Raw genomic sequence first — 25,943 nt, 5'->3', positions numbered from 1 at the left:
TCAAGTCCAGCATCCTGTGATGCCTGTGGCCATATGGCATCTTAAGTATTTCCAGCCTGGAACTCTGGACCTTACCTGTGCATAGATCCTCAGAGGGGCACTCCCAGCTTCCTTTGTGTCAACTGTAAACTCTGCAGGGTTGTTCACAATGCAGCCAGTCCGCTCCAGCCCTGGACCATAAGCTTTTACCTAAGAAAGATCAGCAGAAACATAAGAGAATATGTCAACATACCTTTACAGGTTGTTAATAGCTCAGACTACAATGCCCGAAGTTTGTTTGAGTGAGATACCTGGATATACCTTGCATGTCACTGCTAAAATAAATAGTTTTCCACTTGATGTTCTTGGGAACATCTCACAATGCAAAGCATACATGCACTAGTGCCTAAATTTACAACAGTCCTCAATGGAAGGAGTTTCTCCTGTAATGAACTTCTAACCTGGGACAGACTCATATCTGGTGTTGCCGTGAGTTTCCTTTAAATTGGGGCTAAATCCTGACCCTGAATACCATCTAGCACAGTTTATACAGAAGGCTGACAGATTAACAGCTTTTTTGAGAGAGAGAGGCAGCTCCTCAGATACTTGCCTTGTCAGAGTTGAAGCCTGGAGAAGCAGGCTGGATGAACGCCATGTAGGGGCTGTCTTTGATATCTTCGTCATCGCACATGATGTGAACGGCATATTCGCCAGGCTCTTTGGGCCAGTATTTCACATCGCACGAGCCATCGTTCTGATCATCACATTCAATTTTGGCTTGAGATGGGCCTTCAATGGCAAAACCTAAAAGAAGCAAACATGTTAGTAGTGCTGTTAAGAGGTGCCATGCTTTAGCAAGTAGGACTCAAAGACCTTGGGCTGCCTGTTCAAAACCATTTTTTAAATCCACAGCATTAAAGCCTGTTAAGCAGGTTTTGTTTGAGGTAACCCTTATGTGAACTGAAACCATCTATTGCAAAGCAAACCAGAAAACTCACTGCAGTTACTGCGCTTCAGGGGCCGTGTGCTGAATTTCTCATTACTTATGTCAGAAGCCAGTTTAGTGTTGCGGTTAGAGGGCTGGACTGGGTGGCCTTGGGGCTAGTCACAGTCTCTCAGCCTCACAGGGTTGTTGTGAAGTTAGAGTGGGGTGAAAGTGGGACAAAGAAGACTAATGTGTGCCAACTTGAGCTTCTAGGAGGAAAAAATGGCTTATAAATGTACTAATTAATTTTAAAAGTCCTTCCCCTTGGTGTTATAGCACTGGAGCCTGCTAAAAGGCAGGGTCAATAATGAAGTTACCAGAGACATCGTAACCGTCACAAAATCATGAGAATCAAAGGCATCAGCCAACATTTACTGCCTGTCATGCTAAAACTGGGTGGAGGACAGTGTCATCATTGTTCTTGTCAGAAGTGTTATACAAACCAATTTCTTTTAAATCCAATTGGATGTGATTCCACACCCACTGCAATGTGATGTTGAGAGACTTTCTCCATGTGAAGTTAGCTAGGCATCACATAAATGCAATAACCATATAGCAAAGCAGGGCATGCCAGGCAAGTTCTTACCTAAGGATCCAACTTCTGGGCCAATGGATTCTACCACAAAGTCGGCAGATTTACCAACAACGCCTTCATGAAGGCCGGGCCCCCAGGCTCTTACTTTCTGAGGACCAGGTTCAGGGCCTACTTGAACTTCAAATGGGCTATGACAGAAACACCAGAAAGCAGGATTAGGAGCAATTAATATCAGATACTAAAGATGGGCTCAGGTAGAGCTACAGAGATGTAGCTAACCAGAAACATTGTCCTCCTGCATTTTTGTAAGCGCCTCCTGGATTGGATCCAGACTTCAAAATACCTCTTCCTTTCTTTTCCATTTCTGCCACTGGAATCAGATGAGATAGATTGAGGAAGGATATGATGCACCTGGGACTCTAGAAGAAGCTTGGGACTAAAAGCAGCAATGGTCACCACTATCCTTCCCTACACTGTCAACGATTCCAGTTACAGCCTGAATCCAGAACAAGGCAGAGCTTACTGTGCAATCACCTCTGTCCAGCTAAAAGACCGAGAGCTACAGATAGATGAAGTGGGAGCCTAACCTCTACGTGGTGCATCACTTGGAAAACAGATAGGGACCAATGAAAGTTAAAATACGGCAGGTATTCCAAAGGTTGCCTACATTAAAATTCCACTCTTTAAATAAAATCTGAATAATCTTGGTGCTACCAAATAGTAATCCAATACCTAGAAATACAGATGAAAGCTTGTGCCACAATAGTTTGTTGGCCTTTAAGGTGCCACGGGATTTGGTTTAATGCAGCAGACACAAGTCCACCGCTTCAGAAATTGAAATATACAATTTGTCCAAACAGGGTAGTACCCTTGTACTAGACACTAAAAGGTAAAGGTACCCCTAAGCATTAAGTCCAGTCACGGAAGACTCTGGCGTTGCGTGCTCACCTCGCTCTATAGGCCAAGGGAGCCGGCGTTTGTCCACAGACAGCTTCTAGGCCATGCTGCCAGCATGACTAAGCCACTTCTGGCGAACCAGAAGCGGTACCTATTTATTTACTTGCACTTGACGTCCAAGTAGATAAATAGGTAGTGCTAGGTGGGCAGGCAGGATCTGGGACCAAACAACGGTACTACCATCAGTTAATTTGCTCTTGGCAGCTGTGGAAACTTAAGCAGTTCCAACGTGTTTGGTAGGGAATACACATCTATTGCTAAAAACAAACAAACCTGAAATGGATGTTCTAACTCACCTTTTAGGGATGTTGTGGCCTCCCCATGAGATTGTCACAATGTATTTTCCTGGGGTTACTGGATAGTATTCAAAGGCATACACGCCATCCACATACTCCTTTTGTTTCACAAGTTCCTCCAGACCTTCTGCAGAAATATCATCAATCTAGCATTAGCCTTCCATAGTTACAGCCTCAATCCTCTGGTTACAGGCAATTTTGCCCCTTTCCAGTATTTTAAGAAAATTTGCTAAGAATGAAGTCATTCCGCCCGCCCCCCCCCCAACCAGAAATAGTTTGCAAGGAGGAGAAATGGCCTCTAAGTTGTCATGCAAGAAAGATGGCATAAATATTTCCAGAAGAGATCGATGAATGAAAGTGTTACGTTACCTCGCTTAACTCATTCCCTTATGTTATTCCTTAGTCTAAAGAATTATGTGTGTCATGTTAAAACAAGGGAAGCTTAAGCTTCATCAGACCTCATGACCACAAGTATTTGGGGAATGCCTACTTGATTTAATTTTCCTGTAACAGTCTAAATATGCCGAAGTTTGTTGATACAAGACTATTGTCTTTAACAGTGCACAGTTGGCAACCCTGCCGTAGCCAACGCTTTAAGCACATTACAGCTCGCAAGAGGCCCACCAGAATCCCCAATTTGTACAAGGCTGAAAAGGATTGCCATTCATTTTGATCTGGGGCCAGAAGGTAACAAATCCCTGCATCTATTTCAAGCCGTACTGTGATCCAAGAGTAGAAAAAGGTGTCTGCCATATGATCAGCAAGCCAGCGGGGGACTTTCTGTCCATTATGACAGAAGCATTAACTTGCTAAAGCAAAGCAGAGGGGAAATGATCCTAGAGTTCAGTTTTGAGTATCCATCTTTAAGGTCAGAACTCCCAAAAATGTGTAAAATGTAGTATCCTGAACTGCCAAGTTTCACTTATTTTTTTACCAAGTCTGAGACAAGGAAAAGAATGACGGTCTGAAATCCTGAAACAGTCAAGTTAAGTTGCATAAAAATTGACAAATCATGTCCAAGTTACCTCAAGCAGCTGAGGAGTATTTCAAACAATTAATACAAGTTCCATTAGTTTCCAGTATTTACACTTCCCCAGGTAAACCACTTCTGAAACAGAGGGGAACTCCTCAGCCACACATCTCATTTGGTTATCAGTTTGACACACACACAGCCTCTTATTTATATTCCATTCAGGAAGATAAGCAAAGAAACGCAAGCACCTGATACCATCCTGTCTAGTTTGGCCTAACCTTTCTTCCCCTTTTGCATGTTTGCTTCACATTTCTTGAGCAATGTTGTCATGAAACATTATTACTGAACGTTTTTTGCTACATACACACCCCCTTTTGTCCAAGAGCTTTGCACCATAGATAGTGAAGTAGAAGTTCAAGCCTTTCCAAACCCACTAAAGCAGTTGCACAGCTCAGATTACTTCTGTATAAACAGGTAAACAAGGCGGTTATCACACCCAAAGAACCAGTCATTTCAAATTTCCAGCCATGTTTACCTAGTCTCGTCTTGTGCAATTAGATATGAGAGAGAGAAAAGAACGGCTCCATTTCACTTCTGGAGTTTCCCCAGGGGATAAAGTCAACATACAGATACCAGAATCACAAGCCGATGGATTACACTTTTAAGCCCTTTGCAAACTTCCCTGGCCCCACCCCAAAGCCCCAGCAATGCTAAGAAGCCGAGCACTTACTTGGTCCCTTTATTGCCACATGGATATCTCCACTCCCTGCGGCTTTAGTATCAACCTTGAAGTCTGCGGTTTCTCTGATCCGAACTCCTTTAGGTTGGAGGCCTCTACCACTGGCACGGCAGGCATTTGGATTGCACGCTGCAAGCGAATTGCAGACAGACATCAATACAGCCTTTGATTCCTAGAGATATTTAACTTAGCCAAGCTACTCTGGAACGGTTTCTCTCAGCTTGCTTTAAGATGGATGAGATTTTAAGTTTATGAAATGTAAAACCTGAACACCATTTTGCAGTCTTAAGGAGGCAAGACTGAGGCTGTCAATGCACATTATATTAACATAAAACTGGGGGTTGCAGTTTTTTTGCTTCACGTGCTTCACTATGTACAAACACAAGTCTCATTTAAATGAACTAAACTCCTAACAAACTTACATCAGCGTGAGAGACCGGGGGGGGGGGGGAATGCAGAAACTTGTTGTTGTTTTTTTAAAAAGGAAAGTGTTTTAGGTAAAAGGAGCAAAGTATCCTCATTTTCAATGTTTCAAACTTAGGATGGCATATTGCCTTACTTAGGGCATGCATGCAGATGAAACCTTCCAGTTTGAACCAGACTTTTTTTCCCCCAGTGAAGTCTCAGGTTTCAAGGGGTGGGGGGTGAAGAAGAGGGCAAGAAGTGAAACATAGCATGAGACAGGGAGCATCTCATAGAGATGTTGCACCTTGCATTGTTGAGACAGTGTTGCTATGCTGATCCTGCTACTGCCCCTAAATTAGCAAATTTAATCGCCAGAGGAAGCCCCATGCAGATGTGCCTGAAATGAACAATACCATGGAGGTGGGGAAATATAATTCTCACGCAAGAGTTTAAACATGCTTCGCTGAACACCGTCACCATTAGGGAAAGCAGGTCTGTATGCAGAAACCACTGGATACACAGTGTGAAAAAGACCACATACAGAATGATGATTTATGGGAGATAAGAAGGCTCACAGTTGTCAGTATTTGGCCTAGCCGTGAAATTGGACCGCGAGGCATGCAGGCTTGGGCTCCCAACAGCTCAACTCCATGCCTTTCCTTCTGGAGTTGGCAACCATTTCCTTGGAGGGAAAACCAATTCATCCCACAAAAAGCTGTCCTGCTGCAAGCATGCAGGGAATTCTGATCCCCAGCCAATCTCCATTGACTAGTTCTACATCCATCTGCAGATGCAACAAACCAGGGATGTAGCAGCAAGCCGAAGTTCAGTTTCAAGCTCCTTGCAACAAAGTCTGGCAGTTTGTGGTTAAGCCGTTTGACTTCTTGCGAGACTGCTTGAAGCCTGACCTGCTGCTTGCAACATTTTCATACAACCCAGCCACTTCTGCTTAGGGCTGCAAACCTGCTGACTAGGTGTTCAGAAAAAACGCAGCAACACAAGTGCACCCTGCACACCCTCTTACCGACAGAGCTTGCCCAACTATGAAGCCAATAGCAGTGAAGTCCAACATCTCACAAATTGAAAGTAGCTCAGGAGAGGTGAGCAGAGGTCTGAAAGCACAGGAGCAGGCAAGGATGGAATAGAAAGCCAAGTGTCAGTTCAAGAAGGAAGAGAGTTGTGATACAAAATAAAGTGAATATAGTTGGTTTTAAAGAGACACAGCAAGAAAGCTCAATTCTAAAAGTGTAAGAAAGAGCAATGCGGTCATTTAGGATGACAAGACTGATAAAACCCAGTTAGTTAAACGTGGTAAGATACTAACATTTAAAATTCCTTTTTTTTGGGGGGGGGGAAATGACTCATGCAAGAATTGAACTGCTTTATCCAAGCCAAAAGACTAAATTCCCACATTTAGAGAGTCTCATAGATACTGCACTTAATGTGCACATGTATCCAGTAATATGGTTAAATAGTTATACGTTTGCCCTAAACACATACCTTCACCAACATGAATACCCCAAGGGCTTTTGGGAATTTGCTCTCCAGCAAACGCCACTTTAATGGTATGGGGACCAGCTTGAAGAGGTTTGTACACGCAACGATAGACTTGATTCCCTTTGTCTTCTATTGCAACTTCCACGGGGTTCTTCCCTTGAGGATCTTCAACTTCTACACCTATATCACCAACACCAGCCCCTACAAGATACAAAATAGGAGCTCAAAAATTATTTCTACAGTTAGGGAAGTCTCCCGGTTTCTTATATTGGCCAGTAGCCATACCAGTGGAAAGAGGGCCAAGGAAATGCACATTCTATAAAGGCAAGTTGGGGTGTTGGGAAATGGGACACGGAGACCATCTCCCCTCAAGAACACATTGTTTTGTCAATAATTTCCAGTTTAGCTTTTCCAAAAAGAACCCATAAGCTATTGAGTACGATAATGATCCATAACAAAGGGCAGGAGGACCTCAAGGTTTGCAGCCTCAGGAAATGAGTTGCGAAATGCCTGATAATACACCCTTGACATTTGCAGCCAGAATTCTCCTTATCTTTATACCAAGGTCCTGCTTGTTTTGCAGAAAACGCTGCTAGATTTATTTAGACTTATGTCTAAATAGTTTTCCTATTTGGAAGGATTTAAAAGCAGCTTTAGTTCTGCAATATAGCCCAACAAGACTCACACACCCAGTTGGGAAAAGCCTCGTTATACTCAATTCGCAGTCACCTTTTTGTTTAAGTTACTACTGCAAAATTCAAGCGCTATAAACTCCTAAGTCTAGTACTCACTAAGTTCGTCTTAAGTGACTTCTGAAGAAACAATAGCGAAGCTACATGGCCAGATGTTGGAAGACTAGTAAGTGTTGGTATGAGGCAGGCTTCTGTACTGGACACCAAAGAGATGTAAAGCAGATATACACCCCTTCATGTCCAAACTAGGTGTTATTAAGTACTGTGGCCAAGAATTTCAAATTGAACCCTGAAGCTTCAAATGCATCTTGAGCATCCTTAACCCATTTATTTGTATTTATTCTAGCTAGCAAGATTCATATACCACTTCATAAAAAATATGTCAGTGGTTTATATAAAGTGGCATGATATTAATTAAAAACAGAAATAAAGACAACCCTTTCAAAACACCACAAATAATAAAATTTTAATAAAAGTAAATGCCCAATCCATGGAGCACTGTGCATTCCTTCCACCCTCACATGTGCTCTGTGTCAGGGGAGGAGTCTCTGGCTATGCATCCAATTCCCATCACTCCTGACGTCTGGAAAGGTGAGATTCAGTGCCCAAAAACATCTGCAGAGCCCCAGGGTCCCTATCCTGTGTGGACACTGTAGGGAGAAGCAACATCATGGCCCATACGAAGAGAAGGCAAGCCTGCTCACAGCTCCATGTCACAAAGGAAGGAATCTATTCAGCCCATCTTACCTGCTGTGTAAATTTCAAAGTAAGTAGGTTTATTGGCTATATTTCCTGTTACTTCCAAGCCTGGTCCTTTTGCGGTCACTTTGCTGGCATCTCCCTGGGCTTTATCAACATTTACTTCAAACGGGCTCTTTGCAATGTGCTGGCCAGCAAACAGAACTGTAACCTGGAAGTGTAGTAACAGTATTCAAGTTAGATATGCACCACTGCAGGAGCCAGTTTGCATTCACTCAATAGCAGATCCAGAGGAGTTCTAAATTCACAAGCTTTTAAAAGCCAATTTAAAAAAAACCACAAAGCTTCTGGAGAAGTGTCTGCAGGCCCAACATTGAATGTGGTATGCCAGCTACCATATCCAGATGAATTATGCACATTTTTACAGGCAAAACATATTTTAATAGGGCATTGAACGTCAACCAACCATATAGTTCACTTTCTCACCAAAAGAGAAGGCAGGATAAAAAAGGCAGCTTACCTACTCTAAAATAAATCTGACTACCAGTGTTGCCTCCACCTCCTCTTTTACCTGAACAATTGTTAGACCAGCCAATCAGTACTTTAAGCTGGGGAGGGGGGGGAGAACGTTGTCGCTCTCAACTACAGCTACAAAACTAGACCAACTTGTTTTGAGATAGTATTACAACAAGATTGTCCTGAGCAAAATGTACTTGGCAGCTAAAACTCACCTCTCCCTCCAGAATCTTCAGACATTCTTACCTTGTGAGGTCCTGTAACCTTTGGGAGGTACTGAACAGCGTAAGTCTTGTTCTTATCGTTGTCAGGAGTCACCAGGGCCTAAGAAAGAGGAAGGCATTAGGCAACTCAGTCATGCTTAAGTCTCTCAATCTTTTTCACTGGGTATCATATTGGCTGCTGTGGTCATTTTAGAATTTTAATTCTACACATTGTGCCTATTTTTAGAGAGACATTTTTGTAGCCTGCACTGGAGAGCCTTTTGTAAAAGGCGGGCTAAGAGTACAAATAATCAAATAAATAAAATGCCAGGGACTAAAATTAGGACCTTCTATATGGCCTGTACCCCTTAACTATGGTCCATCCTCATGATTCATGAAGCTCACTCAAATGCCAACATACTTGAAGAGGATTCCTTTACCATAGTGTAAGATAGTAGCAAGTGGTCAACCCATTTCCCTTCCCAGGCCCAAGACCTCTCAATATGCATACCTCTTCTCTGTTTCCTTCTGGATCTTCTACAAAAACCAATACCTCGCCTTGGCCAGCACTGATGGTGTCTACACTGAATTTGGCAGGCTGTTTCACCATATTTCCATGTGGTTCAATTCCTGCAGGAATAAAAGGCTGTGCTTAGCTGGCTGTAAAGACGACATGCAGAAAGTTTTTACTTGCTAAACTGTGATGCAAGTACATTATTTCCGAGAATTATCAGCACCAATTTGTAGCTATCCTTGCTCTTAATGTAGCATCAGGACATAATGGTGAAGAAAAGAAACACTGCCACAAAATATGAGAAGTTCAATTTGTGGCTAACGTGGTTAATTGCCACTGACAGACAAGGTGATGAAGCTGGTCTTAGCTACCGTCATATTAAACTGCATTTTTAAAATAAATGTAAATACATACTTCTCAATGTACACATTTCCAAATGAATTTTATCCTAATGCACAGGTTTTGAGTAGCGAGTTGTATTTCAAAATTTGGAGGTGTGCAGAATCCAAAAGAACTGTGTATTCATCTGTGTGTGTGAATTAGGAGTTTGCTTTAAAATTCTTAGTGTTGCTTAAAAAAGAAAAAATCTAGCGTTGACAACATTGATACCCTAGATTTTGGTGGCTTTGTGAATATACATGTGCATTAGTTTTTCATGGTCTTCACAGGATCCCTGCTTGTTTTCCTTCGGTAGAACTTCTGTTCCTCTCCAGGTTCTCATCCCATCCCCTCTCATTCCAACCCCACTCACCAGCCTGCCTCCATCCACCTCTAGTCACTCACCCACCCAAGCCATGCCCCCCTTACAGCTTGGCCAAATGGCAGCCCAAGTCAGCTATGGAGGAATAGGTTAGGGAAGCTCCTCAGCAGACACGCCTCATAGTGAGGTCACCTAAGCTGCTGAGGTTCACAGGGAGAACAGCAGGATGTTTGCTGGGGAACCCTGCATGTTCCTCTATAACTTGCCCAGACCAGCCACCACTGACAACACTCACCTGGGCCAACCATTCACCCACCTGCCTAGCATGCCTTCCTGCTAACCCTCTGCCTGGGCAGTCATGCAAACTGCAGTGTAACAACATTCTTACCATCTTATTATACACTAAGATATATTGTATTTTGCTGTATTATTTGAAAACAAACTGATGCAATTTGTGCAAAATAAAAGCAGCAATCAAAATACAATTAAAAACCATACAGCATAGTGCATTACAATTGCTACAACAGGCAGAAATACCATTAAGTGGACTGGACCCTCTGCAACTTTCCAGGTGGTCCATGATGGAAAAATGTTTGGGAACCACTGCCTTACACGAAGCAACTGGTCCCCTCCCACTGACAGTGATGAAGTTTAGGTTTACAGCTTAGAACAAGACAATAGCCTTGCTAAACTGGTTCTCAAAGTGGGAATTTTCATGTGAAAGTAGGAGTGGCTTTTGGATTATTTCCACATTTTTCTGAATCTCAGCACTGCACTAAACGAATACAATACAACTTGGAAGTCTACAAACATGATTTAAATAGAGCAAGAACCAACTGGTCTTTTAAAGCACAATAGTTTTGAATGTATGTAACAAGATATAAGTAACAATACACATAAGTTATAAGAAAAGCATTTTAGACCTCACCTCTGCCATACGCCCTTGCCTTTTTTGGATTAAGCTTAGGCTTCAAAGGAGCACCAGGTTTCAGCTTTGCTTTGGGAAACTGTGACAAGTAGGTCATTACAGAGTGTTCATCCACATCAGGGTGTATGATTTCTTCGGGAGCGATGACCTGGTAAATAAGGACATATTTTCATTAGGATTACAACATGTGAATCAGAGTTCCCCTCATACATTCCTACACATCCAAATCACTGCCCGTCCAATAATTCCCAAAGTTTGGAAATATAGTTAACCAGTAGCATTCCTAAGAGCAAGAAGCCTTTTGAAAGATTACGCCATGTAATTGCAACACATAGAATAAGTGCACTTTATTTGCACACATAGCTTTGTAGCTGGGTCATTTGCAGTTGAGTTACTACTGCCAGTCAAAAAGTTATGATGCCACCTTCCTCCCAACAGCCAATCGCTTGAAGTTGCACTGAGTGTTTGACTGGTCCCCCTAAACACTGCCTAGGTTCTATGTACAAACTTTTTTAGACCTGTCAAATAAATACTTCAGTAGGACCAATTCAAAAGTACATAACAGCAGACAAGGGTCTTAATCATAGAGAAACACTGAGGGCAGCTAGGCAGATTTATTGAACTGGCACTGGCACAGTAAGTCGTAAGTGCTTTCTTTTACTGGAGCAAATAATGGGCATAACATGAGTCATTTCAATAAAGGCAGAGGAAACTATAGAAGTGTTTCTAGCAGGGATAGGATCCAGCCCAACCTTCAAAGGAAGGGGGAAGGGGGGCTTCTATCCTTGTAAAAATGAGAGGGGAAACGCGAGTTTTTCAATATTGTAAGTTTGTGATTTACGCACTTTTAATTTGTGTGCATTCAGCTTTACAGGCTTGGCAAATAAAAATAAAAGGGGTGTGAGGGCATCCAGGTAGCAACTGCCAATTCCACCTACCATTGAACCCAATGTCTACTGACTACACAGAACTTTGGATTTAGGCACGATTCCCAGAATGTAACCCATGCATAAGTTACGGGCTTACTGTACACTCAAGAGGCAGCTTTCAAGGAAGCAGTCTCAACAAACGCATTCTGTGTGGAGGACCCACTGTTTTTAATCATTTGAGACGGTGACATTTCATACCACAGCAGGTATTTTTAAGCACAGCTGAATTTGTGGGACAGGGACCATCAGATGCTACAAGTAAAATTATTTCTGTTCATATCCTGCCACCTGGATATGCTGAAGCTCAAATGTCATTTCTCTTCTCCATACCTGAGGGACACCCAGCCAGTCATCTGCTTGCTGCATGGCTTCACGGGCATTATCAACAGGCTTCTTTGGGTCCCAGGTTTCCCAGTCTGGGCAGAGACCTAGCGAAGCAAGAATTATAACGTTTAAAATACTATGAACATCCAGAAGCATTTACACTTAGCATAAATCCATTTTAATTTTAGCTAGTAACAGTCAAGGTCTACCCACAGAAGTGCACTTGCATTGCACAGAGTAGGAAGTGGAGATTATAGCCTGGTAGCCAAGGTTTTCAGACTGCAAAATCGGGATATGTGAGATAAATCCTGTTTGTATTGTTTGGCCTCCACTCCCATTTGTGAGGAAAGAGATTCAATGCCAACTTGAGATCTAACGGATTGGAACTGCCAACTATCCACTGAGCAACACTGACTGCTGAACCACTGATTGGCTTTTCCAGTAATCCATGATGCCAGTCTTGTCAAATTCTATGATTCTGACAAACTGCTCTCTAATTTACAATATGCAATAACTAAGGATTATCCTGAAATTCTGGATGCAACATTTATCAAGTTGTTCTGCAGTGCTGAATTTTCAGAAAATTGTTGTTTCGCCAGAAGGAGGAACAAATAAGATGCTAAAGAATCCTATTGACAACAGCAGGAGTAGCCAAAATGGTCTTCTGCCACACTCTCACCAGCCCATGCCAGGGGCCAGGGGTGACAGCAGGTTTAGTCCACCAACATCCTTCTTTTCTTAGCTCAGAAACAGGTGCCAACATCTATAAGGCTACTGGCTACTCCTGGACCACAAGAAGGTTAACATAGCCAATAGTCTTCTCATTCACTTGAGAGTTGGGTGCAGCAAAGGTAACAGCTCCTAAACATGACAAAACAGCTCTACTGCTGCATTTACATCCAAAATATTTTGTTAAAAAAACAACTGTAGAAAAGATTTCAGAATCCGTGCAATACTTCATGAAGCTAAAAACGTGCTGAACTATGATTGGTCATTTTGGAATCCATAAAATATGTACCAAGTTTTTTTTAAGATGCATTGCAAACTTAAAGCAATGCCTAAAAGTTGTGAAACCTTCATTAAGGGTTCCTGACCTTTATACAGACATTTAGAGCTTGTTTTCATAGGTGTGACTTCTAGTCAAGTACAGGACTTCTCAAAGCAAGGGAATCTTATTTACATTAAGGTAAAGATAAATCAACTGCTACTGACATAGGGTGAGAAAATGGAAAGGTCACAGGTGGCTTACCTGGAGCACAGCTATCAACGAGGGCACCTAATGCTTTGCCATCTTGCCAGTTTTGGTTGAAGTTTGTTATTGGCAAATAAGGGATTTTGTTCTGAATCCATCCCAAGAGTCTCTGTTTGGGAGTCTGTTTCTTGGCATCGTCATCTCCTTCATCTTCCCACACTGGCATAGAGATTGAGTAATGGAGGATAAGGGTCCATACTAACCCTAGGATTAGCTTCAAGTTCCCATCAACAATAGCTTTACTATCTGAAAAGAAGAAAAAACACAGAATTACTACTAAAACCACCATTAGGCATCAAGTCAAGCTGAAAGGTAACAAATCCACTTAAAGGCATTTGCTTTGAGCCATCAATCTAACCACGCAGACACATTGGTTCTTTTTATCTACCTAGGTCTCTGTTGAGATCTTTTTACACATACTTTACTTGATTCATGGTTGGAGTAGCTTCCTCCAAGTTTCTTCTCAAGCCATTAGTTCAGCTATCTACTGTCAACAGACAGATCATAATAATGTGAACTTGGGAACTAGGACAACCAGCTTATTGTCCTCAATCTAAGACCTTGCCCTGAAGGAGAGCATAAACACGGTTTATAACTTTCATTATGTACATCCATAGTAAGTGGCAGTAAGCCAATCATACTAACTGGTGGATATCCCAAAAGGGTAGAAATCCTTTGCTCTGGTTTCTCTTCAAGAGTGAATCAACCATGATTTAAGATTAATGTTTTACTCAGCTTCTTACAGAATCTGCATAATTGCAAAATTAAGCAGATTGGCAGCAACAGACCTTGAGTTTAAAAATGGGGGTGGAAACCATGAGCTATTTCTACAACACAAACCTTTCTTGTAGAAAGCTACATTACATGGTGAATAAGATATACAAAGACAAGATTGAACCAATCTGCATCAGTCATTTAGAATTTAGAGAACAAAAGGAGCATTTACACAGCTAGATTTCTATCCTGTTGCATATTTGGCTATAGCTTATTCACATCAATATGAAAATGTTATTTTTAGTCCAAGTATTTCCCCTCCTTATCACTCAACTATTAGTAGCAGACTTTCTACCAAGCTAGAAATTCCTTAGTACCCTAGTCAACATTTGCCCGGGACACATCAGTATGTTGATGAAACTAGAAAGCCAAATAGATGAATGTGCTTCTAAAATGGCATCATGCCGACAAAACTGGACTTGGAAAGCAAGCTTCCCTACTACCTGGCTCAGATGTATAATAAGCAAAAGTTCATTTCTATATTGACTCTTACAACAGCTATTTGTGACTGGGTACCAAAGAGATCTAGAAATAAACTTAAAATGAGTCCTTGCATAAGTGATACTGCGGCTAGAAAACTTATGAAGCGGTTTGCAGTGTACCACCACTCTGGCCAGTAGTAAAACCAAAATCACACCAGGGAAATTTAAAGATTCATAGTTACGAAAACAAGTCCTTCCTGGGAACTCTTATCCAAATATTTTCAGGACTCACATCAAGCCCTGTTTGCCAGGTCTGTTTGAACTAGACCAGGACTCACAGACCATGATGAGGAACTGCTCAACTCTCAGACTATGATGAGGAACTGCTCAACACAACTCTCTCCATTGCAAAACTCTATTGTAATGTTTCTGGCCCCAAGCACAAATATATTTCATGAGCAATTAACAGTGGAATTTCTATCTAGCCACTGTCATTTGTTAATTGCATCTTAAAACTGTTTAAGCAATACAGCTTCAGTCTGGAGGTTATTAAGGTACATGGCCTGAGGAACAGTGTTTAGTTATATTGCAACATTTAAGCTGTAGACTCACACAAGCCAGGTTTGCAGGGCAGATCAACTGCTGAAGATAAGTTAGCTTTGTGGCTGCATACTGGTCTTTTAACATGTGAAGTCTGAGATTTGTCGGATTCCAGAGGGTCATTGCTCAATTCAGTATACAGCTACAATATGCACACAAGATTTAAAGGGGTGTGCAATCGCCTCTTCTCACATCTGCAAGGGCTTGCAAGAAAACAGTAGCCTAAAGTAATTCCACCAGTGAACCAAAAGTTGCACAAAGTGTAGGAACTCATTTTGCACCAATTGGACATTTCCTCCTTATGTGGAAAACATTTCTACTCAAGAACTAGTACAGTGGTACCTCAGGTTAAGTACTTAATTCGTTCCAGAGGTCCGTACTTAACCCGAAACTGTTCTTTACCTGAAGCACCACTTTAGCTAATGGGGCCTCCTGCTGCTGCCGCACCGCTGGAGCATGATTTTTGTTCTCATCCTGAATCAAAGTTCTTAACCTGAAGCAATATTTCTGGGTTAGCAGAGTCTGTAACCTGAAGCGTATGTAACCCAAGGTACCACTGTAATGTCTTTGGGTAGCAGGCACCAAATTTTTACCTGCGCATTTCCTAACTGAGTCATTGTATTTTAGATAATATGCAGTCATATTAGGGCAGGTCCTACATTAGCTGCAGAGGGATAGAGCTATAATGTAATGAATTGAGTTGCTTAGAGCCATTAGCCACAGGGAAAGATTTACAAGCATCACTGAAGAAAAACGGTTCAGGCAGAAGCAGGCTTCCATAGGGATACAGGCACCGCAGGTCAAAAGTGCTCCAAATTTAAGGCTGCAACTGCGTCTATAGAAACAATGGGGAGACCTTCATATGATCTTGTGTGGTGACGACTAGAGCATAGGCAGATAACTTGTGGCCCTGCATGTGTTACTGAACTACCATCAGCCCCAGTGAGCAAAGCCAATGGTCACAGATGGGAGTTATGGTCCAACAACATCCAGAGCTGTGTTAGAAGCTCATATATAAGCTCATTGCCAAATGGCACCTTCAACCTAGGTTACGGTCATAACAACAAGACTGTCTAGTTACCTTTTGGGAGTGGGGATTTAATCATCAGTGGCGTAGCGTGGGGGTGCAGGGGGGGCCGGCCGCACCGGGCGCAACATCTGGGGGGGGCGCTCGCACTCACAGCTCTCTGCCCCTACCTGGCTCACTCACTCTCTCTCAGCGCTGTCACAGATTTCGCAAAAATTTCGCTATTGTCACACGGATCCTCCTCCTAGCCAATCAGGAAGTGGGATCCACTTCCTCATTGGCCAAAAGGCGAATGCATGCAATTGGCTGAGCTGCCGAGCAGGAGGCGGGAGGACTCAAGGAGACGCGGGGAACTGAGTAGAAGCCACCGCTGCAGGTAAGTCTCTCTGCATTGAAAGGGGGCACACTGGTCATTCTGCATGTTGAGCTGACCAGATGGATTGAAGATTGATATCTTGCACTTCTATTAAAGAATTACAATTAGAGGTACAGGATTGAGGAAGTTGGCTCCATCTAGCCCAGTCTTGGATCATCTCCAGGGTATGGTTCCATTTTGATGTTTAGTTTTTGTTCTTGATATTTTTTGTCGTTTACGATGGTTGTGAGACGACATATAATAGCATGGCCCATGCCAGGTTACTACATTTGTAAATTTGTATTCATAGACCTGCTGAAAATGTGGAGAATGTGTAATGCATGTTCGCACTCAATAAAGTGTTTGAAAATAAACTTGTCTTTAGATGCATTTTACTTTAATTACATCAGTATTTTCATAACAAACAATACATGTGCTTAGGGGGTAAGGGTTTCTTTAACTAATCTAGTGGAAGAGACTCGAGTGCTAAAATCCACGGGTTAGGGGGCGCAAATTACTTGCCTTGCCCCGGGTGCTGACAACCCACGCTACGCCACTGTTAATCATCATTATTCGTTTCATTTCTATATCATTTTATGCAGTGATATAAGTTTTAAAAACTGCTCCTTTCCCCTTATGGGGTACCCAAGAGTCCTTTTGTAGGTTCTCTATCGGTAGGAGAAAATAACAGAGACCAACCAGAGAATATTGAGAAGCAAAGCAGCTAGTAAGCCTGATCTTTATTGACTGTTGCAACAGGGTGCTCCCCTACACACAGGAGAGAGGACGACCTCGAAAAATGGCGCACAAGGCCTTATATATCCATTTTGAAATTCCCTGCCCTGGAGCTCCAGACCACCCCTCTATACATATATCACAGAAGGGGTGTAGCCCAAGACCACCCCCCACATCACAGAAAAGGTGGTCTACAACAGAAATTTGAAGGTTGTTGTTTTTCCTGTCTGCCAGGTTATCTGGTAATGCCTTATCTGATTGCCTTTTCTGGTAGTCTGGTAGCCATTCCTTTTGAGATAGTAATTACTTAATTCCTGGGACAATGGGAAGGTGTGTTTTTTTCATTTTCTCCCTCCTTGCAGAGAAACATTTCGTCAGTTTGGGAGTTAAAATGGTTTCAGGACTGTCTTCCTGTGCTGCTTCAGACATGTGGTTTATATATATATTTATGTACGTGTTTGCTTGGTACATTTATGAACATTTATTATCTATCTAAGACCTTAAAATTATTATAACAGCAGTTTAAAGCACATTAAAACAGCAAATAAAACAATCCAAAATAAAATAGCGACAAGACATCTCCACCGATCAGCCGACTGTATGCTAGAGAAGACAAATTTAGCATATAGTGGCACCTCAGGTTAAGAACTTAATTCGTTCCGGAGGTCCGTTCTTAACCTGAAACTGTTCTTAACCTGAGGTACCACTTTAGCTAATGGGATCTCCCGCTGCCGCACGATTTCTGTTCTCATCCTGAAGCAAAGTTCTTAACCTGAGGTACTATTTCTGGGTTAGCAGAGTCTGTAACCTGAAGCATCTGTAACCCGAGGTACCACTGTAGTTCTTTTCTGTTTTTCCAACAGTGAATCGTTTAAGTATTTAGCTGGTGGCCTTCTCACTTTCAGATGCTAGTTCTTCAGAAATTGCTGTAATTTGTTCCAAATACATCTTTGGTTGTCACCCATGCATTTTAAAACCTGGGACACGTTCAAAACAGTAGTAACATTCTGCCCCTTCTCCTACTTACAGTCCATTGTGAACCTCACATGAGTGATCAATACTAAAATGAGCAATCTCGCAAGTATGTACTTGCAGCCCTGGGAATTAGTCAGATCCTGGGGGCCAGCGTTAAATATTTACTAAAAAGAAGAACAGTTATTCAGGTTTATTACTGGCATTTACTAGCTGGGTTAGTTCTGCACTGCAATCCAAAGAATTCTTTTCAACACAGTCCAGAGTGACACCCAATAGGACCTTTTGCCTTGCTTACAAACAGTTCTCATTTTGCCAGCAACCCACTATTCTGCAGGACCACCGTTCAAAACAAAGTTTACGGCTCAGTTTATTCACGAGTGCCTGGACTGGGAAACACCAACTATCACCTCGTTGCATAAGAGCCAAGTGAATTTGTTAATTTTAAAAAACTTTGTCCTGCTGCAGTACTACAAGGAATTTGCTCTTAAGACAATTAGCGGAAACACGATAAGCTACTGTGGTCAGTTTCCTTGGTAACTGGAATACACAGAAGAACTATGCTTTTTACTGGCATGAGCAAGAGATTAGAACATGGGCAAAGGAAGGACAGTATTGTTATAAACTAGATTTGGCAGCTTGAGAAAACCAGGTTAACTGTCACTTGAAACAGGATAGCTCAGTCGGTAGAGCATGAGACTCGGCCTCAAAGATCATGGGTTCAAGCCCCGCCCCCCATTGAGAAAAGATTCCCGCACTGCAGGGGGTTGGACTAGATGACCCTTGTCCCTTCCAACTCTACAGTTTTATGATATTATGACTCTGGAAGTGACCAAACTGGGACATACCTACGGTGAACAAGCTCCTATGTAGGACTGCAGACCTAGAATGAAAGGCAGCCAGTTCTTAACATATTCACTGGCATAGCAACCATTTGGACTTGTGGAAGTAAGAGGTTCAGCAAACAGCACAAACTCCAAAATTTGACACCACTTTGAAACAGGGTATCTCAACTGTGCCACCTGTGCACCTAGTTTAGAACAGCAAGAGCATGGAGAAAAAGGCTGCTCCATTGCAATGGCAGCCCATTCCCCTAGATTTTCCTAACCCAATCCCAAAATAGCTATTATTTGGGCTTGCTTTCAAATGCCGGGAGCAAAGTTGAGGGCGGGAAAGTAAGACTTCTAGAAAAGATTTTATGTTGGATTTTTAAAAATGGTTACCAGCAGGCTCTGGGCAGCACACACACTTATCTGTTCCACTGCAGGTCATCATATTTGCCATTAGCTCGGTTATGGTGTGCAAATTCAAATTTATTCCCTCCTGTTCATTTGTATTTGTTAGCCACACTATTTCTTGAAAGGGTATGCACTTTTTGCAATGTTTTCAGTAAGAATGATGTCACTGAGATTGTCTTCTCCTGGCCTAGCCTTGATTTGAGATTACACTCAAGGCTCCTACGGAAGGGAGACAGATTTATCATTTATGAACCTAGTGCCCAGAGAGTAATATACTACTTTTGGCAAGCCTTCAGAATTTTGTACTTAAAACTTAAGGTGATAGTTCAGAGTGAAGGCAATACAACTAAAATACAGTATCCCCAGCCATTATGTTTCTTTTGAGGGATTTACAGTATCTCAAAGGGTATGAGCCGCTATAACTTAAATGACAGGATTTCTTCTGTAGCCAAATGCACCCCTTGGGTGACCCCTTACACTGGGTTCCAGGCATTGAAAAACGGTGTGCCTTATAGGCAGACACCCACCTATGTGCTTGCTGCCTTCTAGACTGCACCTTTTCCAACCAGGGTTCCACCGGATGCTTGGGTCTTTCAACATTTTACAATGCATTACCTGTTTTTACTTTGTAGGGTGAATGTCAGGGGCAGGGAGAAAGGGCCACGGTACAAAAAAAAAAAAAAAGGTTTGTTTCCTATAACCTAAAAGGGCTGAAATCCACTGGTATAGCACAGCTATTTTTCCATGAAAAAGTGTAAGCCAGTTTTATAGGTTTGGTGCAGATCATGCAGATAACAGCAGCTAGTAGTACGTAATTTGGTAACTTCTCTTTTTGGGGGGCCTTCCGCTGGAACAGAGGGCAGAGCTTAGAGACACATCTGCAATTTAAAATGACAAATGTAACCACTGAGATTATTACAAACCCGAACCATGTTATTTTTGGTACTGTTAGCTTATAGTCTTAAAAAAAAACTATTAAAAAAAAATCACTAGAACTGAGCAAAGATTACTATATGCCTTAAAGGGGCAGCAGCAAAGGTTCTGCTACCAAGCTGCAATGCGGTGTGTATATGCTCACATCCACACACACTTTCACTTGGGAGAGGCACATTGTTCACCAGTATGTTAACCACCAACAACTGACAAGCGGAGAGTCTAAAACATGACCATTAAAAGCATAAATGATGTTTAGGGACAGAAATAGCTCTGAGGAAAGTCACAGCAGACCCATATGCCTAAATTTGCAAGATGTATTCCTTGGAAGCAGATCACCCCCATGTCAAAGCAAACAGAGGGTGCCAACTAGCTTTCTAGTTGTAGCATATGCTTATCTTAAGATAGGAGTTTTAGGCAACATCAGACACAGTTTGTTGAGTTTGGAGGAAATGGCATGTTGCAAGCCATCAAACAATGGAAGCATATGTACACATGTCTCACTACAAAATTGTTCCCATTATGTAGGACATGGCTTGTCGTAATGTCTGAAACAGGTCATTCCTCCTGACCTTAAGACTCAAGCCTGTGGGTCCAAACCATAGCAAGAGGACATGATCTCTGAACTCTAGTACAGAGAATAAACATGTTGCAGGAACGAGCAGTGCAAGTTCTTGACGAGAGTTGTGAATAGAAATGATATTATTTGCAGATTTCCCTGAAAGTAGAACTGAACCATTTATTTTTTTCAATGAAGAGTCATGTGGTCAGAGTCCATGAAAGCTTACATCATAATAACTGTGTTGGACTTGATTGATAGTGCCACATGAATTTGATGTCCCTGCTACAACAACTAACACAGCTACCATTCTGGACACTAATCATTTCAGACACCAGGAAAGAGCCAAAGAATGATACAAGGAAAATACAGAACATACTAGAAAAGGCATGGGGGAGGGGGGTATGTGGCTATCCGTATGCTGCTGACTACATCTCCCACCATCCCTGGTTGCAGCTGATGTGAATTAGTCCAGCAAGTGGAGGGCCACAAGATCCCAATCCCGCCATCATCAGCTGCCTTACAATGGCTGCAAATGCACCCTTAGGTGTCTTGTAAACTAGGGAAGATGAAGCTGTTGCACATAATGTTTCAAATCAAGAGTCTGTTGCAGACAATTAATCACCTGTGGTTCTTTGGGTAAAGTGCCACAATGACCCATTGTCAACCCTCCGGGGGCCACATATCAAAATGGGTGCGGCTTAAGTGTTAGTATGAGTGTGGTGCAAACTGCAGTTCTCAAAGCTGCCTTGCAATGGTCCCATCCACCATTGTGTATCATTTCAAACCATTTATCATTAAAATCAGTAAATTTTAAATTTTCAATATAATTTTGAATGGGCAACACATCTTCAGAGCACATAGAACAACTTTTGGGGTTGCCAAATACTGCCCGTGGTTTAGGGCCCCCCGCCATGTTTAAAGGAAGCATTTTTATACCCCCAACCACCACAAGGACCAACACTATTCCCTGCACCTCCCACTTCTCAGAAGGTATTTAGTTTTTGAATGTGTTAGAAGTTTCAAGTTTCTTAGTACAGAGTCGCAAGCCATTTGTCTTTGGCAGCTGTAGTATTTAACATGGAAATACTGTCTCCATATTAAGCAAGTGTCAAATCTTATGGTTGCAGGGATGATTTAGTCCTGCAAATACTGTTTGCAACATACTGGTATTCAGGAATGGCATTCATGCCCTGCCCTGTTTACTCTTGCAGTATTGCACCTTAAAACAGAACTGCTAACTTTCCCATCACCTGCCTCCGAATAAAGCACACAACTATCAAAGTGGGAGGTTTTCATGTTTGTGATTTACCCTGAAAGCAGTGTGAACTGAACGTCATGCAACCAGAGCCACATTAACAAAGTTCTTCTCCCAAGAGGACTGTGCTTTTAAAGAATGCAGTAGGCATTTTAAATAAAAAGGTATGGGGTGTTAGGGGAGGGACAGTAACTCTGGTGGGGGACACATTGTACCCCTTCTGGGGTAGTTTGTCCACCTTTAGTCCCCACCCTGCACTCAGCTCTCACCTGTGACTCCTAGAAGCTGTCAGCATGTGACAGTAGCCACACCCCGGGAATGGCTTCCATTGGCCACCTAAATCAGGCAAGGATAACCAATGGGTCTCAAACCCTTGGTAAGTTAACAACTTCCTCCTGCATGTAAACACAGGCTCTGGTGGATTAAGCAATCGAGACCAATAGTGACTCCAACAGCCTGGAAGGCAGCTCATCAACCTGGGAAGGTAGCCCATCTAGGAGAAGGAAAACTCTGGTCTTAAAACTCCACTGCCTTATGAGATAACTTCAGGAGAATAAATGGCTCAGGAGTAAACCCTACACATATCCAGAGTATAGTCCTTAAGACGGCTGGATGGTGCCTTGCACCCCTCCTCCTGACAACTCCTGCAGCCAGTCTGGTGCCAAAAGCATTGCTCTGCTTTCCTTTAAACCACAGCAGTGAGGCTGGGGGGACAGTCTTGTACCCTGGGCAGCCCAGGAGCTCCACACACACTGCCCAGGCTTGTGCCTCAGGGAGGTCACTTTGGAGGCTAATTTGACCTCTTGAGACAGATGCCAACAAGTGGGATGCCAAGAAGTATGGCAGTGAATACTGGGGCGCTTTATTATGCTGCTTAGAAAACATCTGTGGCACATTTGCTAAGTGATCACTACTTAAGTCCAAACTCAGGTTTGTTTTTCACCAGTTCTTGTTATCACTTAACATTTACCACCACAGTTCTGAGTTAAGAGCCTTTTGGCTATTAAGATCTGGCACTAGTGGTATAACAGGAGTCAGCACCTGGTAATGCTTCCTTTTCCAATAAAATTTTTCTACAGCCAACCTGGAGAACTTTGGTTCCATTTATTACTAAAACAGAAACTTCGGCTTTCGAAAAGCCCTTCCTGTGTCCTTAAAGCCTGCTGCAGCATGCTTTGAATAAATGACATCATTGGCAAACTTGTTATGCTGACAATAACCCCCAGGAGAACAGGCCCCCCTCTTACACAAAGCAAAGCACATTCCACATTAGTGAGGTCACCCCTTGTTCCCCATGTATGTGAAAAGCCCCCAGAAGCTGCAGATGAGATCAGTTTGCTTCATTACTGGCTTGACTGGAACACTGCCTTGCAAAGCATCCGAATATTGATGCACACATTCCCAGGAGATTTTCTTGGCAGCCATTCTAACCTGCACATGCACAGAATCATTCCCCAACCCCCCAATGCTGCCATTCATTTCAACGCAAGCTGCCTCAAGCGTTTATAGAGATCTCTCGTTCTCGCTTCTATGGCAATTGCTTTGGCAGCCCAAACCTACCTCAGAGGTTCTAGATTCATTCATCCAACAACCGACGGGTGAATGGATGCTGTGGAAGCAAGCATCCTGAAGAACAGAGCTGCACCACTGGACCCCCAGGGCGCTGACGGTCAAGGAGTGGCAGCTCCAATGGAAGCACATGACTGTGCTAATCGCTGCTAGGCCAAGTGGCAAATCAGGAACAGAATGGGTGGGACAGTCCAAGACAGGTTGTGCAAAACAATGTCAGGAAAGTGCTTTCAGAGGTAGCACTATAGTCAACAGCTAATGGTGTGGAAAACTATTGTCTGGAAAGCCCTACGGTTACGTCTGCACCCACATTCACCCACCATGTATGAGTACAATAGTGTTCTGAAGTAGCCCTGCCTGCTGATTAAGGCTCCAATCCTGCATTTCGTTTCAGATATGCCAGAAACACAACATTGTTCATGGTAGCTGTCTAGACATACAACAATGCCCCCCTTCAAGTTTGCTGCTTGAGGCTGCTGTCTGGAATATTTGTTCATGGGTCTATTTTCAGGCAGGCATCCCACCAGCCTGTTCTCCGAAATACTAGAGTGCCCACTCATGAGTATAATGCACCAGTCAGTGGCTACACATCACAAGCACATGGAAAAAACCAGTAATTCCAGTGATAGATCATCTAGGAAGGAGACAGGACACCCATCACCAGGCCTCAAAAGGAACTGAACACTCCGGTAAGTATGTTTCTCCAGCGGCTCACGGTGTATCTAGAATCTAGATCAACTAGCCACTGGCTCTGGAATAAGGCAGCCATATAAAATAACTGTTTGAAAGGCACATTACACTTATGGCTCCTGCCTAGCATGCGTCCATGTCTTCAAACCTCACTTCAAAAACAACAGCATATGACTGCAGAGTAAGGTAAGATGCTCCATCTTCCAATGCTATTAAATTTAGGTAAATATAGGTAGAAACTCCCATTATTCTGCTGTCAAATAAATTTGGGGTGGGGTGGGGGGCAGAAAGTATGAAACAGATAGCATACACATTACAGAGACCTTGCATGGCCCCATGAAAGTATAGAAAGCTATAATGAAAGTGTATCTAAAATACACTAGACTTCCCCCAAACTAGTGATTTTGAGCTGTTGCTGGACTGTAACTTCTACAATCCCTGTTACTGAAGTGAGTTCAGGTGATCATTACCTTGGAGGGCACCAGGTTGAGGGAAGACTGAAATTACAACAGAACTGAAAAATACTAGGAGGATTCAGTGCATGATAAATTGCACAGTCATTTTTGTTATTTTTCCCACAAAAGGCCTCTCAAAAACCAGAACTTCATTCTCCAAAAGGCAGGCCAGTCTTGCAATTTGACATTTGCCAAGACAGAAGTAAAACAATCCTTCCAGAAAGACCAGGCAGAAGAATGCAGGTTCTGTGGGCTTGGCAACCCACACAACCATCATCAACATATGCCATAGTTCAATGCATATTATTCTACTACAAGTAAACATTGACAGTATGCAAAAGCTTTCCAACTGAACAAGAAAAGTGCCACCTCAGATCGAGGCTGGAAGGACTATGCACATCACACTCCTATTTCAGTGGCTAATTGCAGACAACAGACCCTCATTTAAGCCTGCAGTTATCTTTAAGGTATGTTTGGCTTTGAGTCTGTGGCATTAAGAGTGCAAATTATGTCAGCTTCAAGCCACTGTTGCCTTCTCATTTCCTGATCGCAATACCCTCTCATTTGATGATACAGAGTCTTGTCAAAATGTATGGTTTATGCAGACAATTATTGCTATTTACAGTTTACATGCACAGATCATAACTGCATCTGAGGTTCCTGTTGCCAGGAAGGCAGCAATCAAGGAGCAATGCGCTTTTTTTCAACACTATTAACTAGATATATGCATTGACATCCTTTATATGTCTCTACAGTATGTTCTGCTATAAGTACCCTGGGCCCAGAACAAAAAATCAGAACCTTCTTGGCAGTCTACATTTCCTAAAGTTGTCCTTATTGCAGCGACCTATCAGAGGTCAGGGTGGTAGACCTGGAATAAGTAGGCCCAAACACCTTTGACTTGCACTCTAAAGGGAGTTGTGCAAGATCTCCTTAGGCTTCATTATCTAAAAGCACAATGGGAGTTTATTTTTAGCTTTTCCTAAAGCCAAAGCCTTTGCAATACCAACTCTCAAACTATTTGGAATCTCAGGTAACAGACTAGCTAGGTCTCAAAACCAGCCAACTAAACTTCACTCATCTTGCTCAGTTTTGATCACTGAATACTGTTCATAGGAACTATTCAGAGACACAGCCCTCAATACCCACCTTCACCATGACGAGTAAACTACCACCTGGTGCCCTTTGTGGGGGGTCAGATAAGGGTGCTTCATAGAGGGATGGCCAATGTGG

The 25,943-nt window shown here is 42.6% G+C and overlaps 1 protein-coding gene across 3 annotated transcripts in view; it reads right to left on the bottom strand.

The window, feature by feature from the left end:
- Positions 1-25,943, bottom strand: part of FLNB (filamin B) — an 83,117-nt gene that overhangs the window by 43,243 nt on the left and 13,931 nt on the right. For all 3 annotated transcript variants that reach the window (XM_082210910.1, XM_082210911.1, XM_082210912.1), the window contains exons 2-13: positions 13,121-13,369; positions 11,878-11,975; positions 10,619-10,766; positions 8,988-9,106; positions 8,520-8,597; positions 7,806-7,968; positions 6,370-6,567; positions 4,456-4,593; positions 2,753-2,879; positions 1,551-1,687; positions 590-783; positions 76-189 (exon numbers count right to left, since the gene is read on the bottom strand). In XM_082210910.1, the coding sequence (XP_082067036.1) occupies positions 76-189; positions 590-783; positions 1,551-1,687; positions 2,753-2,879; positions 4,456-4,593; positions 6,370-6,567; positions 7,806-7,968; positions 8,520-8,597; positions 8,988-9,106; positions 10,619-10,766; positions 11,878-11,975; positions 13,121-13,369 (1,763 nt within the window). The remainder of the gene's footprint in view (positions 1-75; positions 190-589; positions 784-1,550; positions 1,688-2,752; positions 2,880-4,455; positions 4,594-6,369; positions 6,568-7,805; positions 7,969-8,519; positions 8,598-8,987; positions 9,107-10,618; positions 10,767-11,877; positions 11,976-13,120; positions 13,370-25,943) is intronic.

Source organism: Podarcis vaucheri (genome assembly GCF_965113315.1).
Source record: "Podarcis vaucheri genome assembly, chromosome: 2".
Classification (NCBI taxonomy): domain Eukaryota; kingdom Metazoa; phylum Chordata; class Lepidosauria; order Squamata; family Lacertidae; genus Podarcis; species Podarcis vaucheri.
This window is presented reverse-complemented; position numbering and strand designations above follow the sequence as displayed.